The sequence below is a fragment of the Lepisma saccharinum genome, chromosome 21 (genome assembly GCF_977018435.1).
Source record: "Lepisma saccharinum chromosome 21, izLepSacc3.1, whole genome shotgun sequence".
Classification (NCBI taxonomy): Eukaryota; Metazoa; Arthropoda; class Insecta; order Zygentoma; family Lepismatidae; genus Lepisma; species Lepisma saccharinum.
This window is the reverse complement of record NC_139249.1, coordinates 17,472,727-17,492,566: the sequence shown is the minus strand read 5'-3', so window position 1 is coordinate 17,492,566 and position 19,840 is coordinate 17,472,727. Positions and strand designations below refer to the sequence as shown.

The 19,840-nt window shown below is 38.0% G+C and overlaps 1 protein-coding gene across 1 annotated transcript; it reads right to left on the bottom strand.

The window, feature by feature from the left end:
• Positions 1–954: 954 nt before the first annotated feature.
• On the bottom strand, positions 955–11,738 carry LOC146004468 (uncharacterized). The gene is made up of 4 exons (XM_083143324.1): positions 11,514–11,738; positions 9,039–9,248; positions 6,067–6,240; positions 955–1,197 (listed from the first exon to the last, which is right to left on the bottom strand). Exons 1-4 carry the CDS (start codon positions 11,584–11,586, stop codon positions 1,133–1,135), a joined length of 522 nt encoding a protein of 173 aa, XP_082999450.1. The 5' UTR covers positions 11,587–11,738; the 3' UTR covers positions 955–1,132.
• Between the last annotated feature and the right edge of the window lie 8,102 nt (positions 11,739–19,840).

Sequence of the window (19,840 nt, the reverse complement as noted above, 5' to 3'; positions counted from 1 at the left end):
TTTTTCAAGCTACACATAGAACAACACAACCTCACATGGCTGGTCACTCTACCAGTGTAGTAGTGTAGAATGACTAGCCGTGTGAGGTTATGTTGTTAAGTTACATTGACATTGGGGATGGCCAAAAATATCCAGATTCCAGAAACTTTACCATCTGTATTTCAAAGGAAATCAGGATTCATAATAATTTGTCCATATTTTTTTCAGGTCTAATGTTAATGAAGCTCTTAATGTGTCTTCTTATTTCATAATCATGTAGGCATACTAGGTTTTGTTTGTACCGCAGTATACATTTAAATTCAAGCCCAGAACAATCTAGAGCTTTCTACTTGCCACTACATGTAATGCTTCTTGCAATTTCAAATACATTACTTTTTGCTAGTAGAATCACAAATCACTTTCAAGGTGAACCATTGCTGTCGGAACAATTTCAAGTCTAGAGGGTTGGGTCAAAATTTTGATGCCATGAGGTTGCAACGATATCGTGTGGCTTCTTGCAAATAGACAGTGATGCACACCAGCGAGACACCTCATGACCGAGACACGGTGTCAGTTTTCAGACATGAAGCAAATGTTATTGTGCTGATGACTGTCTTATGTTGTACAAGAATGTACATCTTTGAAGACAAATTATTAACATGATGTAATTAATTTTAGTTTACTGTGGAGGTATATAAAAAAATGACAGTAAATAAACAAATACATAAAAATACGTAATCAATACCTCATCCCACAAGAGCCTGTGTAATTACCACACACAGGGCGACATAGGTACGAATTCTTAAAAACATTGCTCAGGAGTGCATTCACAACTCTGTAGACTCAAAGTGCTCACAAGAATTTGCTTGTACAGGCAAAAAGAAATCCCAAATCCAGATTCGAAATTTCAAAAAATCTGGATTTGGCCATCTCTGATTAGTACACATTATGAAATGTAACAAACAATACACAATATACAAAGCAACTTTAAAAATTTATTGAACTCCACAGTACAGCACAGAACTAGAGGCAAGATATATACAAACTGAAAGCTTAGAAGCTACTAAGAGTCTGTCAAAGAATTGTTTTTTTAAAAAATAAGAACTGTTAGCAGCGTTGTTTCACAATATTTGTGGCCGATGTAAGTGTACACTTAAAATGGAAGTGGTAGCTCAGCTAAATCTGGAACACTTAGGTCCACAAGTGACATGATTAATCCTAAGGAATAAAAAAAAGAAAAAATACAATCTATCTAGATATAATATCATCTACATGGTATGTTCCTGTTCAGACAAAGTTACACACTAAATAAAGTTAAAAACTGTACCACTCTATCTGAACATGACTGAGCAGGCTAAATTCCCCACTCATTCCTTGAATAACATGATCTAATTTTCACCTTAAGAGCATAATGGTAAGGGAAAAATTATAAAAGTGAACCTATACAATCAAATAATAACTAAAATTGTTAAATTGGCAGCAAAAAGTAGATCATCCAGTTGAAGATGTCGGAGAAGAAGACGAAACGATTTTACGTTTCCATATTTCGCACTTCCACATTTTACAGGGTGTCATTTTAATGGCACCCACGGACCACAGATTCGTATAGAGGACATCAAAACAAACAACTTTTCCCAGTAACATTTTTCTCGTTGGTGCGTCAAGCCATTCAAAAAAGACTGTTTTGCCGCCTGGATCCTGGCAACCCAACACAACATTTGATCGTATCTGTGACTTCCTGCTGTGAAACAGCGCACAGCAGGGTTGAAAGGAACACAAATTTTGTTAAAAATGACAAACTACCAACCACATTATTAGCTGTAAAACGAAGCAAGAAACACACCTCCAGTAGACAGAACATCATAGCCTACCAACCAGAAGATCAGCAGTCATCTTAGTGGAAGGGGGAAGTGAACCAACGATATGAGAAATTGTAAAAAAACTTATTCAAAATGAAGTGTCAATATCGGATTTTGTTTCAGCCTACATGTCAAATATCAACAACAATAAATTTTATTGGACTTGCAGCTTACATGTGGCTGTTTACACCCAGCTACATGTCAAATATTTGCAAATCTCGTTGCAAGGTTAATATCTACAGGTTTGTGCCCAGATGCCTTGTGGCACTTTTGTGCTGATAACGAAAGTATCCGAGGTTCACGTTGTTACATTACGGCTAAAACACATACAACCACAGTAACAATCTAATGATGAATCAGTAGCGAATATACTGCCCTGTTCACAGTTGCAAACTATACATGTGTATCTGGTGCATAGATAAACACAGTCGGCCTAGAGCTTGTATTAGTACAGGGTGTCCCACGAACGGCGCAACTGGGAATTAAGAGTGGCGTTACTTTGTAACCGAAACCTGTACATACATAAGTCATACACCAAATGTTAGCCCTGTCCAAGTAGATATTTTTAAACATAGAAACAACAAACGGGGTGCAGTGTTGTTCATGCAGTGTTGCCAAATGGAAGTGAAAGTGTAAATTTATTTTTCAACAAAGCATGGAAAATTGCATGTCAAACATTCGTACGGAAATTTGGACGTCGATTTTCACCTTGGGTAGGTGGACTATTTCGCCATCTATAGTTCAGAGAAGAAAACCGATCGTTTTCGCATATAGCCAATCCTGAAATGCTTCGTAAAGGCGTACCGGTCCAAATGGGTGTTTTAAAAAAATTATTAGGTACAGTGGCAACACTGTTGATGTTTGAAGGCAACAAAAGGTGTGTTTAGTGATGGTCTATGACATGGAAATACTGGAAACAGGAAAAAAAGAAAATGAAAATTATGGTCAAAAAAGCAACCATGCAATGCACGTAACAGGCAGTGTAGCTTTACAAAAGATGTTGAAAATGACAACCACTTTCCCTGAGGCATTCATCAACACGTTTTATCATGTTGGAAGCAACTTTATGCAAGGTTGATTGGTTTATATTGTTAATGGCTGTGCAAATGTTTATTTTTAGATCATCAAGTGTTCTTTGTTATTAATGTAAACTGTTTGTTTCAAATAACCCCACAGAAAAAAATCTGGAGACGTCAGATCCGGGGAGCAACTGGGCCATAAGTTTTTGCTTATAATGTGATCGCCAAAAAACTCTGCCAACATGTCTAAAGTTTCATTAGACGTGTGACATGTTGCGGAGTCTTGTTGAAACCAACAATCACGTTCATCACGTTCCAACAGAGAAATAAACTGTGTGATAAGGTCACGATAAACTATTCCGTCAACTGTTGTGTTGAAAAAGAATGGACCGATTATTTTTCTCCGCGAAATCGCGCACCACACACCGATCTTTTGTGGATGAAGTGATTGTTCATGTAACAAATGGGGATTGTTACTTGACCAGTGTCGAGAATTTTGACTGTTGACATATCCATTTAAGTGGAACCATGCTTCATCCGTGAAAAAAACCTTATCCAAAATATTCACACCATTGTCTCTAATAAAATCTCTAAACCACTGGCAGTATCTTACACGTGCACCTTTGTCTGCTTCCTTCAGTTCTTGCACAGCCTGTACCTTATATGCATGTAGGTGCAATTGTTTTAACGCTCGAGGAGTTGTTGTTTTTGATACACCTGACTGTGCAGCAAGTTTACGAACAGATTTCCTGGGACATTGTGATATTCTCTGCTCCACATCCTGCAGCACACCTTGTGTCAAAACTGGTGGTTGTCTGTGGTAGGGTTTGTCATTAACTGATCCTGTTCACGAAATCTGGAAACAAGTTAATATATCGTCGAATTTTCTGGAACACTGTTATTCGGATATTTCTTGCGAAACACAGTTTTTATACTAGCGTACGATTTTGAACAAAAATAATGTTCCACAATGAACACCCTCTCTTCCAAAGAGTACTTCATTTCACAGAACAATTCTAATCTTCCCCTACGAACAATGCGAAATGCACGGCTCAAACAGTTCTGAGTACACAACTAACTAATTCTTTTGTTCTCGTTCGGTGGGCGCTCTTATCGCATTGCATGGTTGCCAGGAGTAGGTAAGTAACACTTTTTTGACCATAATTTTCATTTTCTTTTTTTTCTGTTTCCAGTATTTCCATGTCATAGACCATCACTAAACACACCTTTTGTTGCCACTGTACCTCATAATTTTTTTAAAACACCCATTTGGACCGGTACGCCTTTACGGGGCATTTCAGGATTGGCTATATGCGAAAACGATCGGTTTTCTTCTCTGAACTATAGATGGCGAAATAGTCCACCTACCCAAGGTGGAAATTGACGTCCAAATTTCCATACGAATGTTTGACATGCAATTTTCCATGCTTTGTGGAAAAATAAATTTACACTTTCACTTCCATTTGGCAACACTGCATGAACAACACTGCACCCCGTTTGTTGTTTCTATGTTTAAAAATATCTACTTGGACAGGGCTAACATTTGGTGTATGACTTATGTATGTACAGGTTTCGGTTACAAAGTAACGCCACTCTTAATTCCCAGTTGCGCCGTTCGTGGGACACCCTGTACTACTTATATCCCTGTATTTTCAACAATCTTTGCCACTTGCCTCATAATGCCCTGAATATACATTATAGTATGTGTTGCTTACCTTTGGAATTTTGAGTTCTTTCATTTCTATTTTGTCATCTGTTCAGTGAGTCACAGACAACTAATATCAGAAGGAAGAAGTGAATAGACTAAATTGTAGATGCCAACTTGGTAACTAGATTTGCAAATATTTGACATGTAAGCTGAGACAAAATTCGATATGACCACTTACACTCGAATTCTATTTCCTTTCTATCATTTTTCGTATCGTTTGTTTACTTCCTGTCAGGTTACAGAACATGTTTTCTCGTTTTCTTTTATGGTATATAATGTGGCTGATTGTAGCTATGTCATTTTTCACAGAATATGTGTGTTCCTGGCAACCCTGGAACGCATCGCTTCACGACGGGATATGACGTCACAAATGCAATCAAATGTTGTGTGTGGTTGCCAGCATTTAGGTGGCAAAACAAGTTTTTTTGAATGACTGTAGCACCAAGAAAAATGTTACTGAGAAAAGTTGTTGCGCCATTAAAATGACACCCTGTATATTCAATCTTGATGGTCCCAACACAGCAGTTATAAAATTTTCCAAGATTTTAATTTTTTTATTTATGGCCTCCCTTCACCCCTTATAGCCATCCGAAGAAAGAAATTTTCAGGAATGAAAACCTATCTTTGTGGGAACTGTAAGAAATGCCAGGGGCACCTTTGTGGGCCATTGAATTAAAAATTTCAACTTTCATTTTTTTACCCCACCAGTTTCAGTGGTGAGTTTTTATGTGATACCTCCTACATACTGACTAATGTTCATAACTACTGTAAATAATACATAATTATAGCAAAATTTAGTAATATTTACCCCAGATAAGTATATACCAAAACTAAACCCTAATAAGGAATAATGGAAATAATGGATTTTGACAAAATATAAATGGAAACAGATCCATTTAAATAACCAACTAAAGAGTATGTGGCTTGGACTGCATTTGAACTCAAGTTACAGGTCACAACTTTCTACCAGTTTTCAATAAATATAGCAGATATATCTATATTTTCCCAAAAGCAGCTGAAATTCATCACAGATAAATGCCATGGTGCTAACGCAGGAATGCGGTTGTAGTTTAACTGTTGTTTGGCGTGCGTCTTTTGTTTGTAGTTCTCTGGCTGCCGCTAGTGGCAGTGGCCACTGAAATTAATCGAAAAAAAAAAAAACAGCTTCACAGATAAAAGTGAGTACTAGTTTCTCCGTATTTATATACTACCGTGTCTCTTTTCCCAATTATGAATTACTTCTTTAATTAATTAATTAGTGTGCTCAACATAGGTAAAACCTCCAATTACAGAAGATAGATAAAAAGTTGCTGGAGACAGCTGTTGGGACACCATCCCCCAACATTTCGAGCACTTCTGTTATGAATATATTTTCCTCCTACACTAAACATTTTGTTGCCAAAATTTTAATTTACATAATAACGTGCATGAATGTAAGGTTATATCACAATTACCACATATGTTTGTTCTTATAAAACTCATATACTGCTCTGAAACAAACCTGGATCACCAGTTTCAGTGATGTCAAATGATGGATAATCTTCATCCAATGTTAAAGGATCCAAGTCATCCTCCGTCACTGGACGTTTGCGGCACTTCTCCCAGAAGTTGACAAGATAATATATATCGTCAGATGAAAAGCGTTCATGCTTCGGCAATATATCATCAAAATTATCTGCAAGAAAAGGGTTACATTAAGTTTTAAACACTGTATGGCATGTGATGTGATTTGGGAAGTTTCGGTAATATTCTGAAGAAAGGTTTTTGCATCCAGTCATGACTAATCTTATCACCGGTGTGGCCACATTAGGTGGGGAAAGTGCAAGATTTTTAAATGTGCAATTATTTACATGCCTTATAACTAGTGTTCTTTGTAAATCAGTTTTCTATGTTGACACTGATCATAATAATGTAAAATTAATCATTATGAAATGTTTGTCAAAGTTGTTTCAAGTACACTTTATACTGATCGATTCATTTGGCTTATTTTGCTTCACTTTTCTCCCACTTTTGGCTAATCACTAGGGGCATGCATATTTCGTTTTTGACGAAAAAACGAAATGTGAAAAAACACATTGTAGTGTCAATTTTTCATGTTTTTGAAAGGTGTGAGATGCATTTTGTGACCATGTTTTGTCACGAAATAATGCGAAATGAACTGAAAAAAGCGAAATTAACTCTTAAACACGAAATTTACCGTTTCTATACCGACGCGACACTTTCTGAAGTCTGAAGTATCCTGTGAGTTATGCAATTCACGGAAAATTGATTAATTCTGCTGTAAATATTTGAGAAGCAAAAATAAACCCCTTTACACAGGAATAAACTTAATACTCTGGTAACTTCATAAATGTGCTATTAGAAGGGAGAAGTTTATTTTGTGTAATAAGTGCAGTTTTTAAATCAAACTTAGGATTATATTCACAATTTTAAAACCAAAATGTCATTTTATATAGCACTTTTCATGTGATTATTCACCGCTATAACACCGAAATTTCATTTTATTTACCGCTTTTGAACCCGAAATCGACTCTGTTTTTGTACCGAAATTTTGCTTTTTTAATTACCAAAAATATGTGCCTCTACTAATCACGAAGTGAGGATGAGTGATGATGGGATTAAACTGATGCAGGGTGGCTTACAATTGCCCAAAAAAGAATACCCATGCCCAGGCTGGGATTTGAACCTGGGACCTCTGGCATCATAGCATGCTGTACAGAGGCTGGCACACTTTAAACTGAGATGAGCTAAATTGGACTGTGCAATAGGACTCCATGGGAACTGGACAGGTCTAGTCTTTATGTTATCAGACTGCCGCATGAAGGATCCAGTTTTGGTTCCCAGGGTAGATGCTAAGGTTGGAATTTTTCCGGCTTTGTCTAAGCATAAAAATAGCTCCAATAAAGGAGAATGGGGCGTAAAGTTGGCTGGAGCATGGTGCTGATCACATCACCACCTACAAATAATAATAATAATAATAATAATAATAATAATAAACTGATTAGATCAAGAATGTGTGGAACCTTACCTCCACATTCCCCTTCATGTCTTCCTGGCATGGTGCAATGTGCACAAGGAACGTTAATATACCTCCACAGAGGATCGAACCCTCGAGCTCCCTTGATTACAAGTCATGTTTGAGTGGTCACAATGCATCGGACAGGTCCTAATCAACCACTAAATCTATTAAAATATACTGTGGTATGCTCGTTTTTTATTCCAGTTTTGTACATTGCAACCTGCACATATTCTACATACAAATGTAAGCCAGAAGACAGATGCTTCACCATCTTCCATTGACTGCTTTTCCATTACAGTAAAACATATATACCATGGCGAAATCTCGATTGTACATTTTTCAAGGAACCCACGTGAAAAAAATCTAAAAATGCAGGAAAATTTAAAATCAGGTTTACACAAGTTCTGATAGATACATTTTAGACATCAAAGCAAAATAATTACACAGCGAAAACAAGGCAAGTTCAGGGTCTCTTATACTATGGCAAAATAGTTACAATAGACAAGAAGGCACTGTGGCCTATTCGGTGGGTCATCTGACTGCCACGTGGGAGAGACAGGTTTGATTCCCAGGGTCAGAATTGGAGCTCACCCAGTCTTAAATCAATGTGTACCTGGGGGTAAAGGCAGCCAGAGTGTGGGGTGCTGATCATATCACCTCCAAAAATGGCCAGGATCGAGAATATGCGAGACCCTACCCCCCCCCTCCCTTTCCCTAAATATACCTACAAGGCATGGTTCTATATGCATGGGGAACTTTACCATTACCTTACCTAAGACAAGAGATCTAATTCATACATTATTGAGCTATCTAATTCTTTCACAAATTACTGAATTTGCAATTATCTTTTCTTTAACATATATTAAACTGAAACACATTTCTCCTGAGAATAAATTTAAAAATAAGCAGGTTTCTATCCATGTCCATTTTACAAAATAATTACATGCCACTATTTCATAGATATCAGGGGATTGGGAGTCAGCTATACTTAATTTAAGCCCCCACCCCTCCCCTTCAACTGAACCATGTGGATGTACGGCCTGTGGGTGTGAGGTGAATAGTTTTTCGTGGCCACGAAATATCTAACCAACAGCAAAAACAAACCACACTAAAATTCACATAAATGCTCTGGAGGAAATTCTAAGCAGATAGAAAGGTAAAGTGCTCCCCTGCGCTTAGCACCACGCCATGAAGGCGTATAGGGGGTGTGGGGGTAACGCCCCACACTTTCCTTATCCGGTCGTGAGTGGGGGTGATGTGATCAGCATCACGCCCCTGACCATTAACCCCCAGGTACCCATGTCATTCGATGCTGGGTGGGCGCCGGGGCCGCTTCCATTGTTAAAAAAGTTCCCGCATTTGAACCGGCCGGGGATCGAACCCGGGACCTTGAGCATGGTAGTCAGACGTAAGATGTAAACTTAACTCTAACCCCATTAGATAAATGTACAAACCTTGATAATTATCTTCTGGTGGTATGTATTCTGGTTCAGGCCAGATTTTATCAGGTACTTCTTCCATAATCTTGAAGGCCATTTTTGGTTTGTTCAGTGCAGAGTCCTTCTTGAATCCAGAACTCCGAGCATTGCTTATATCTCGGAAAGGTGTTTTAAGCAGTGATTCACGCTGAATTGTCTTCTTGCTCTGCATGACCCCATCCACTCCTGAGAGGAGAAAAGGCATATGCAAATAGATAAATAAAAGCATCAAATTGATTGTATTATTATATTCAATGGTTTGCAGTACATTTGTTAAAATTTTATTCATTTTGTAATCAAAGTCTTCTCTGTTCTTTCAATAGCGCACAGGGGTTGTTTACACTAACACACAAATAACAGCAAGTGTCTTATTTCTTTACTGGGTGAAACCAGCACCTTGCACAATGTTTTTCAAGTAAAATATGAAAACCTAACCAGAAAGCATAGCTATGTAGTGCTGGTAAGACTAATGTTTTTATTATTTTGGGATTTCTAATATGCATTACTTTCCAAGACTACATACACTACATCCTGCACAATTTTTTTAAAACTGCAATTAAATTATTTTTCAACTACATAATTAACAAAATTAGCAAGTGAAAAAAAATTGGTGTGACTACCACATGCTACAATTTTTACACATACAGGGGGAAGAAGAAAGTAAGAAAGTATCAGTACAACTGGAATGAGTGTGAAATCAATGTAGAAGCTGTCTGAGTTTGCAACACACTCTTAGTAGTGACTTTTCTTTTGTTTAAATAGATATTTCCATTACAGCTACACCATGAAAATTAACTTTCCTGTATTAACATACTGCACCAACTGTTTATTGATACACTGTAATAACAATTCAATTGTACTATCTTAATGGTAACCTTCTGAAATATACTTCCTTGCCTCTTACTATCATATGTGGATAACTTCTACAGATGAGAAGTTAGCACTGGAACCAAACTGAAGAGTGGGTCGAGCTTGCACCTGAGAGCAAGCAGAGATGCCAGGTGATTGAAAGAAATTGAAGTTGAAACAGGAAACAAGAATCTGTTGTTAAAATGTGGGGCTCACGTGAAAAATGGTACACTTACATGTCTATATATGTTGCCACGAACCATGCATGGGTACCCCACAAACCATTTCCGGTAAGGTTAGGTTACGTTAGGCAAACTTAGTTAAAGTTTTGTTCTTAAAACAATGTGACAGCTGTAAAAAAATCCACTAATATCATCTTTTTTTCCCTATTTCCACCCGCGACCTCAGCATTTTAACAACAGATTCGTGATTAGAAGGTTAGTTAGTATACCAAAAATTAACGACATTGGAGACATTCTCTATATTCTTCATTTGCTCCCCTCTTTTTTTGTATGTTCCACACTAACCGTAAAAGGCAATATCCATGTGGTTAAGTTGCTCAAACCGTTACTTTTGACATTTCTCCCGAAATGTAGGTCAAGTTACCGTACCTATGGTGCTCCTATTTAAGCAGATATATATTAACGGCATCAAAATCTATGTCTAGTTCATATATCAAATAACACGTGGTTGTTTAGTCAATACCTTAAGAAAAACTTTAATTTCAAAAATTGGGTAACAGTATGGTATAGTGAAAACACATTTCTTCAAATTTACAGGAGACACTACTTACGGAACTGAGTTTCTGTAGACTTTTGGAAGCTCGTGGAAGTGTTTTCTCCCTTCGTTCAACTTAATCGGCCGGTAAATCATGTATTTTTCGACATTAATGTATCTCCGATGCACGATAGCTCTTGCCACCATTACCGTCGACTACGTGAAACAAATGTTCCATGCGTTCGATTATGTAAACCCCTGTTAGTGTAGCAACCATGTGGTAGTTTTACAAGATGATGTGTGAGCATTTTTTTTTCCCAATTTAATTTTCTGTTTGTGTAACCTAACTGAACCTAACCTTCCGTGAATGGTTTGTGGTTCAATTTTAGCTTAAAAACCTTCTGTGAATACTTTGTGCGGCATTTTTCGGTTAATAAGTGATAGTGTAGCAACAACGCGGTAGTTCTACAAGATGACGTGTGAGCTGTTTTTTTTTGTTGTTTTTTTTTCAAATTTAATTTTCTATGTTTTCCTAACCTAAGCTTCCGTGAATGGTTTGTGGATCAATTTTCGCTTATAAACCTTCTGTGAATAGTTTGTGCGGCATTTTTCGGTTATTAAGTTTGGAAACACTGCATGTCAGCTGACGATAGACAACGTGAGTCAAGATTTGCCCGCCATATTGTGTGTAACGAAAGCGAATTAGCAACGAACAATAAATACTTGTAATGTGAAAAATTACGCTTTTTTCCGTGAAAAAAGCATAATCCTACGTTTAAAAATGTTCCGCTATGCATAACAGGCAAGTACAAATGTAAATAATTAGGAATAAACGATTGAAATGTGTTTTCACTATACCATACTGTTACCAAAAAGTCAACCTACCGGACGACTTCAACAATGGTGTTTCGCAACCAGCATTTTCTTTATCCAACACCGGTAACATATATGTAGACATTTTGTCTAAAACAAATCAAGGATAAAGTAGTAAACACAATTTTAATTTGTGCACTATCTGAAAAAAACGTCAGTTTTCACAGTTACTTCAGTCAACCACCGACAGGACTAGCACTCCCATTTAAAACAACCACCACGTTCAAGTGACTGATTTGATTTCCTATTATTTATACAACGTGATTGTCACTGCGCAGTAGCTAGGAGCATGTGACAAAAGTTTGTGCTTCAAATGTTCACAAAATGATTTATTGCTAAAATGTCTTGTCTTCCACAGATCAGAGTCGCTCGCCCGTTAATTATGATATGCTGGTCAGATAATGTTCGAAATCATAGGTGTACTTTGGCGGGGAGAAGGGGAACTTGCAACACCCAAAATTTTCAGGTTTATTAGAATTTCCAAGTTAATGGTACTTTTGTTGACCTTCTGGGACCTGAGGGGTAAAGTAATGAGTATTTATGATTTCACAAATGTAACAGTTATTTAACAAGACAGTCCACGCTAATTTCATGGAGTATAAAACTTCTTGATTATGTCCCCCCCCCCCGCAGAAGTACACATAACACCCCTTTCAAAAATCCTAGCCACGCCACTGTGAACTGCATTATTATTTAATACATATAAAGGAATTAATTTGTTATTTTTACATAGTATATCAGATATTTATAGAGTAAGAAACTAATTCCTTTGCCCTGCTGAAAATCCTGTCTACTGTTTTGACTTTTGAGACATCTACTGTGTTCAGATTTTCAGATATAAATAAAAATTGGGTAAAACTGTCAAAGCCATGAGGAATGAAATATAATATTTATAGCCGACATCTTAAGGCAAGCACACTAAATGCATATTAACACTGAAGAAACTATTTTCACTTGTAGTTTCTCTACTGTACTGTGTTTTGAAACTTCTTCGTTTAGATTTTCAAACAGATAAGAAATAAAAATATTAATCAGGAGAAATGAAAAGTTATATTTAGAGCCAACATGATGAGCTAGACACACTACAGTATTACATGTAATACTGAAGAGAATATTTCACTTGTAGTTTCTCTACTATACATGCCTGCAGGGGCGCCGACTTGTCAAAATTATTGGGGGGGGGGGCTCTGATCATTGAAATAAATGAATTAATGACTCACTCCCTCCATTTTTTAAAAATAAAAATTACGTCTTCGTATAGCAGTCTTTAAGCAGCTATTATATTCCTAATGCAAATGAAATGTAACATGAAAAACGTTTAGAAAATGGTTCAAAGTCTCTTCATGTCTTTTGTGTCTGCTCATTTGTTTTTTAGATAATTAACATTTTTATTGAAAAGTATGTATTTACATTAAGAGGCAAACGGAACAGTTTTATGCCGGCCTCAGTAGCCGAGCGTGTTGCGTGGTTGACTCAACTCGCTTTGATCCAGAGGTCTCGGGTTCGAGTCCCGGCGAGGGCATGTGTGTGTTTTAATGTCCGCAACAGACATGTGACGGGTTGCAAATAACCTTAAGCCCCGCGACAGGTTAAGTTTGCAGCAACTTATCGCGTATATAGAATAAAATGTGCGCACAGAATGTAGTTGAGCTGTAACGCTGCGATTTTTCTCACAGTCTGGGATATGAACAGCTTGGTGGTTGAGGCAAGACTGGCACAGGAGATGCTGAGTGCCATTCTCGAGTGGACAAATACATAAAATCTGCTGCAAACTTAACCTGTCGCGGAGCTTAGTGTTGACGTACTCATAAAGTACCGAATATCTGCAATATTTAACAGATTTATTTATTACATAAATGCTAACACAAATCGCAGGAAAATAGTTTTACTTTTTTGTTCTTGCTACAATATTTTACTTTTTAAATTTAATTTTGCAATAATAAAAAAAATAGCATGTACACTAAGATATAAAGTGACATACACAACAAAAACATATGAACATGATTTAAAATTAAAGCAAAAGTTTCTCTACACACTGGGTTATTTCTTTATGAACTCATTAATGAGCGGTCTCAGGTCCAAATTATCAAGCACAGTTTGATGTATATGGAGTACCGCTAAGCTGCTTAGTCTCTTCTGCCCCATTGTAGATCTCAAATATGTCTTTACTCGGCGAATAGCACTGAATGATCTTTCGGCTGTGGCTGTCGTCACTGGCACAGTGTGGAGGCTTTTTGTACTCCTGTAGATTCATGTTCTTGATTAACACATGATTTTGCAGTGTCACACACATCAGTGTATGTTGATTTATAATACTATTTTGGAGTGTAGAACTTGTGAGGTTTGGCAGCATCAGGATTTTCAAGTCTCTTAGGGACATGACGTTGCCGGGGCAATTCTGGCTCATCAAAGAGGCTGGGTTTGCCCCCTGTGCATTTCTGCCAGAACTGCTCAAAATCCATTCACTTTTCTTTGAAAGATGTCAGTCAAATATTTTAGTTTTTATTCCACTTTTGTAGCACCAATGCGTGGAGACTGAATCTTACAGTTTACCTCTTCTATTGGACCCATCACATGGCAGTAGAGGGAGAGAAAGAAAAATGTCTTGAAGTGAAGCATTGTCTCCAGGTATCCAGCACATTTTGATGCTGCGTCAGTAGAATCTTCAGAAAATTTCTCAAAAAAATTGAGAAGGTTTTCGTAGTTCCTTAAGATCTGTTGCATACTGGAGGCTCTCAATGTCCACCGACGAGGGCAAAGTGGTCGCAGTCCAAAATGGCCAGCCTTCTCATTTACATCAATAATATTCCTAAATATTTGCATTCTTTTAGGGGATTCTCAAACAATCTTAACAGGTCATTGGCTAAATTCATTATGTCTCTGATTAATATATGTATAATAGTAAATATTAATTATATACTTAGTACATAGTAATAAGTCATGTGTTTTGCTGTCTCCGGTCATATGCCCCCCCCCAAGTTGATGGTTTAGCGGTCTCAGCCCCCAAAAGTTGATGGTCTAGAACATTTCAAATGTGTATTTAAAGTTAAGTTCATGTGGCACAATTCAGAGTAAACTTTACAAGAGAAGCAAAATAATACATTACATTCTCTTAAGCAAAATTATTTGGAGGGCTCTACCACCACATCGTTAACATTGGGGGTGCTTGAGCCCCCCTAAGCCCCATGGAGTTGGCGCCTATGCATGACTGCATCTTTTGCTACATTTTCTGTATAGTACATCTGTGTGTGACAAACCTTAAGGTATATTTACAATCCTTGCCTATGCTGGGAAAAACTAGGCAACAGATCCTATTGTGATTGTGATAGCACTGGCAAAGACAATTCCACACAGGTAAAACAGCGAGGACAAAGAGAGAGAGAGAGAGAAAAAAGGTGAAGCCAGGGCTGACTCGGTACCTCAATTGTTTAATGAATGGCATGGTATGCCAGAGACCCAGGTTCAAGTCCTAGTCAAGCTGGCAATTTTTGTTAATATTACTACACCCCCATTTTTTTTCTTTGGTTAAAATTATATACATAAGGCAATTAGCTTCTGGAAACTAAACCAGGATGATATGAATCTTTGATAACTGGAAGAAGAAATTGATAATTCAATTTTAATTCAACACAGTGGTGCAACCTATATTCTTTCTTGGAGGGAGAAGAGAAGGCTTCGTGCAGCCACATATTTAGTGCTTTTATTTGTTTCATACAATTTTTTGAACAATTAACTTCCATATACAGACATTGAAAAAAAATGCCTGGGGGAATTGTTTACAGGATAATAGACACTCCAAAAGAGATTCAAATATGACACCCTTATAAGCCACATTAGCCCTTACAAATTCTCAGCAACATTATTGATATGGTGAAATATGGTGCCATAACTTACATCTAGAATGCCTGATGCTGATGTACTGGTATGTACCAGCCAATACCAGTGATATCGGTATTGAAGAAAGTATCAGTTGGATTTTATTTAACAATACTGGTTGTTATTTTCCCAACATTTTGGTGTTTTGTAGGGTCCACAAAAATGGCACACATTACTTTTGTTTATTTATCCTGGAAATCCAAAGTTTCCGAGAACACGGTGTTAGCATAATAATGTTTATAGCAATAAAATTAGCATTTCAAGTTTGGTAACATATAGGACATACATTTTTGTGTTGTTTGAAGAATTTAGAAGACAGTTTCGGTAAATGTCTGTTATATCGGAGAGACATTTCTTAATTTTTACAGAAGAAACTACTTACGGAAATGAGTTTCTGTAGCATTTTGAAAGTTCGTGGTGGTATTTTCTCACTGTAGAATGCTGCACAACTAAGAAATAAGCACTTTGATATAATAAACTTGTATTTTGTGCAGAGCGACAACATTATGCCGTTGTTTCCATTATTTACCTGCAGATGGCGTGAGCATTGAAAGTCACGTGGTCTCGCCAGTGTTTCAAATGTGCCTTTTTGTACGAGAATTTTTTTTAACTGCTTACCTAACCTAACCTTGCTGGAAATGGTCCGTGGGACTATCGTGAATGGTTTTTGGGGCTATCCATCAATGGTTCGTGGGGCTATCCGTCAATGGTTCGTGGGGCTATCATGAATGGTTTTTGGGGCTATCCGTCAATGGTTCATGGGGTTATCGTGAATGGTTTTTGGGGCTATCGGTCAATGGTTCGTGGGGCTATCGTGAATGGTTTTTGGGCTATCCGTCAATGGTTCGTGGGGGTATCGTGAATGATTTTTGGGGTTATCTGTCAATGGTTTGTGGGGCTATCCGTCAATGGTTTCTGATGACATAATAAACACGAAAGTATCTATTTTTCGGTTATGAAGATTGAAACACTGCATACCCACTCCAAATCAACAAAACACAAGCACGACGCGCGATGATCCACAGCTGTGCGTGCCATATTGTATGTTCCGCAACGGAAGAAAGGAACCAAAAGAATTACTCGTAATGTGGAAAATCAATGTTATTTTCATGTAAAAAGCATAATGGCACCTTCACCTATGTTCCGTAATACATAATTGGTAAGTACGAACCATCCGAAACACAAAATATCCGATTTTAATGTGTCTCCGATATAACAGACATTTACCGACAGTTTCATTACTTTCTTCATCTCTAAATTATGTCCAGAACCACCAGTTCAATAAATTTATATGTATGATAATTCACTTTAAATATCATGTATACAACTTAGTAAGTTGTTAACACAGGTTACATACACCGATGAGCCATTACATTATGACCACTCCGACCCGGGCATATTTAACATGCCTGGAGCATGGAGAGTAACACGTGACATGCTGGCAGCATGGTATATATTTAATAGGTCTACAGGCTCGTTCTTAGTAGTGTCTCCAGCGTCAGATCTCTCCCAGTTTGATAGAGGTCAAATTGTGACGACACGGTACCTTGTTACCAGCTTGTTGGCTGCTCTCATGCCGCTGATGTGAGCATGTATCGAGAGTGGTGCAACGATGGACAAAGAACAACACGTCGTCAAGCCGTGTGTCAACACCGGCTCATTAATGCCAGAGGACAATGGAGGCTGTCGCTCTTGTTCAGAGCGACCACAGGGCCACAGTGTGAGAAGATTACCTGTATGAAATTTAAATATAATTTCTTTCCATAACAATGTGTACATGAAAGCTAGGGTTGAGGCAGATTAGCTGGTGCTCTATGGATATCAGTTGATACAGGCATATTGATGTTATCAGTTTATTGGTAAAATTACTGATAATGTTATGGATCTACTATATACACTATGTTGCCATTCGTCACCGGACACCCCATACCAGTATGTTAATCCGGTCGCAGCACCACATCAGTATCGTGTAGGGCCACCTTTCGCTGCAATGACATCTGAAACCCTTCGAGGAAGACTTTCTACTAATTAGCGATACGTGTCGACGGGAATCTTGCCCCATTCCTCCTGCAAAGCGGCAAACAGCTCAGTGGTGTTTTTTGGGCGGCATGGCCTGGATCTCAAGCGGCGCTCCAACTCGTCTCAAAGGTGTTCAATGGGGTTGATATCTGGACTTTTGGCTGGCCAATCAAGTTTTTGCACACCCATGTCCTCGAACCACGTGTTGATAATGCCTGCCGTATGACATGGAGCATTGTCGTGCTGAAACAGGTATGGGCCAATACCGAATTGTTCCCACAATGTTGGTAGCGCAGAATTTTCCAGAACTTTTTGGTACGTATCGGCATTCATGTTTCCCCGAACTAAAACAAGAGGACCAAGACCATACCACGAAAAGCAGGACCACACCATGATGCCACCTCCGCCAAATTTCACTGTGGGTAAGATCCAGTCCTGTAAACAGCGTTCACTGGGCATACGCCACACCCACACACGTCCATCGGACCGCCACATCTGGTAGCACGATTCATCACTCCATAGGATGGATTTCCATTGTTCGAGAGTCCAATGGCGGCGTTCCTTGCACCACTGTAACCGACGGGTCGCATTGCTGGCTGTGATATGCGGCTTGTGAACTGCTGTGCGACCATGAAAACCAAGTGCGACTATCTCCCGGCGGACAGTACGATCACTTGCAGCACTACTGGAAGCCGATCGAAACTCCTGTGCCACCATCTGTAATGACGCCTTCCGGTTTGACTTCACCACACGTTTCAAGCATCAACGGTCACGATCTGTTAATATTTTCGGTTTACTGGGTCTGGGTCGGCATGTCATGAGCCCCTCTCGCTTCCACTTCACGATAACATCACTCATTGTCGACCGGGGTATCTGAAATTTGTCGGAAATTTCACGGGTCGAATGCCCAAACCTGTGGGATCCAATGATCATCCCTCTTTCCACCTCACTCAGTTCACGTCGTCACGGAAAATTGATTAATTCTGCTGTAAATATTTGAGAAGCAAAAATGGACCCCTTTGTACAGGAATAAAATTAATATTCTGGTAATAACATAAATATGCTATTAGAAGGGATATGTTTATTTTGTGTAGTAAGTGCAGATTTTAAATCAAAATTTGTAATATATTCACATTTTTAAAACCAAAATGTCATTCTATATACTGCAACATTTTTGCAGTCTAAATATCCCGGAAATTATGCAAACTACTTCTGCAACACTACTGTAGGGAGATATGAATTTTATGATTAACCTTTATCAGATGGGCACGAGTAGCTCTTCCCACTGCATGTAAAGCTGCTCCAGACGGTTTAGATAACTGTCTTCCCAGCAGCAATTAATGCACTACTTCTTCAAAACACATGGTTCTGTCTACTTTGTTCATTTGCATACATATGAAGGTACGACGACATACTCGAATAACAAAACAAGATATCCATGTGGAAATTGAAATGTCTGTTCTCCGAGTACTATGGGGTGGATATAAAATGGGCTGTAACTCTTCAATCACTCATATATTTCACTTTACATATAACAATGAGAAAAAGGAACATGCTCAGGAACGTTCAACAATTTGGGGGCTAGCGGGCAAAGACCCAACTTTCAAAATTACCCAAAAATTAAAGCTTCCGAAAATGTTTCATATATCCTCAAAGAGTGATTTCTTGTCATGCTTCCCTGAAAATTTGGTCCATCCAGCATCAATATACATTTTTACCCCCAAGAAGTATGAGCCCATTTTCAACTAACTGCATTATTGTAGGAATGTACAATGCACTGTTACATACTAAATCTTTTTCATTCTCTTTGGTCTATTGTGGTGGCCACAGGGACTTGCAGAATACTATTATTTTTTATTCTTTCTTTAACATTTATTATTGTGAAGGTGTAATATATAAATTTCACCTCTGTTGTCATTTTGAAAAAACATCACAAAAAACAATTTCTTCTCTTTACAACAATTAATTCTTCAGCTAACATTTATTTTTTGTACATCGTGGCAGGTTTGAAAAGCCCTATCTTGAGAGGCTAGACAGGTGCACAGGTCCGTCCACTAAAGGTTAAATGGGCCTCACTGATGGCGTAGTGGTGACACCGTTGCCTTGTAATCTGTAATCAAAGGGTCCCAGGTTTTATACCTGGTGGTTTGGATTCTACTTTAATCTGTATGTCCAGTCCCAATTAGCCTGTCTGTGCATAAACTGGACTTAAAGTACAAACACACTCAAAACTAAAGGTTAAATGATTCTCTCATGCAAAATTATGAATATTTTAAAGCCAAACTGTCAGATTGCTATGGTATAATGGAAAACTTACTTTAAAAAAGTACTAATATCATGAACTACTTTCACTTGTTACAATTTTCACGTATGGCAATAAGTATTGGTATTGCTTTTGAGTGGTATCGGGACAGGTATAATTTAAGTGCAACAAATACAAACAA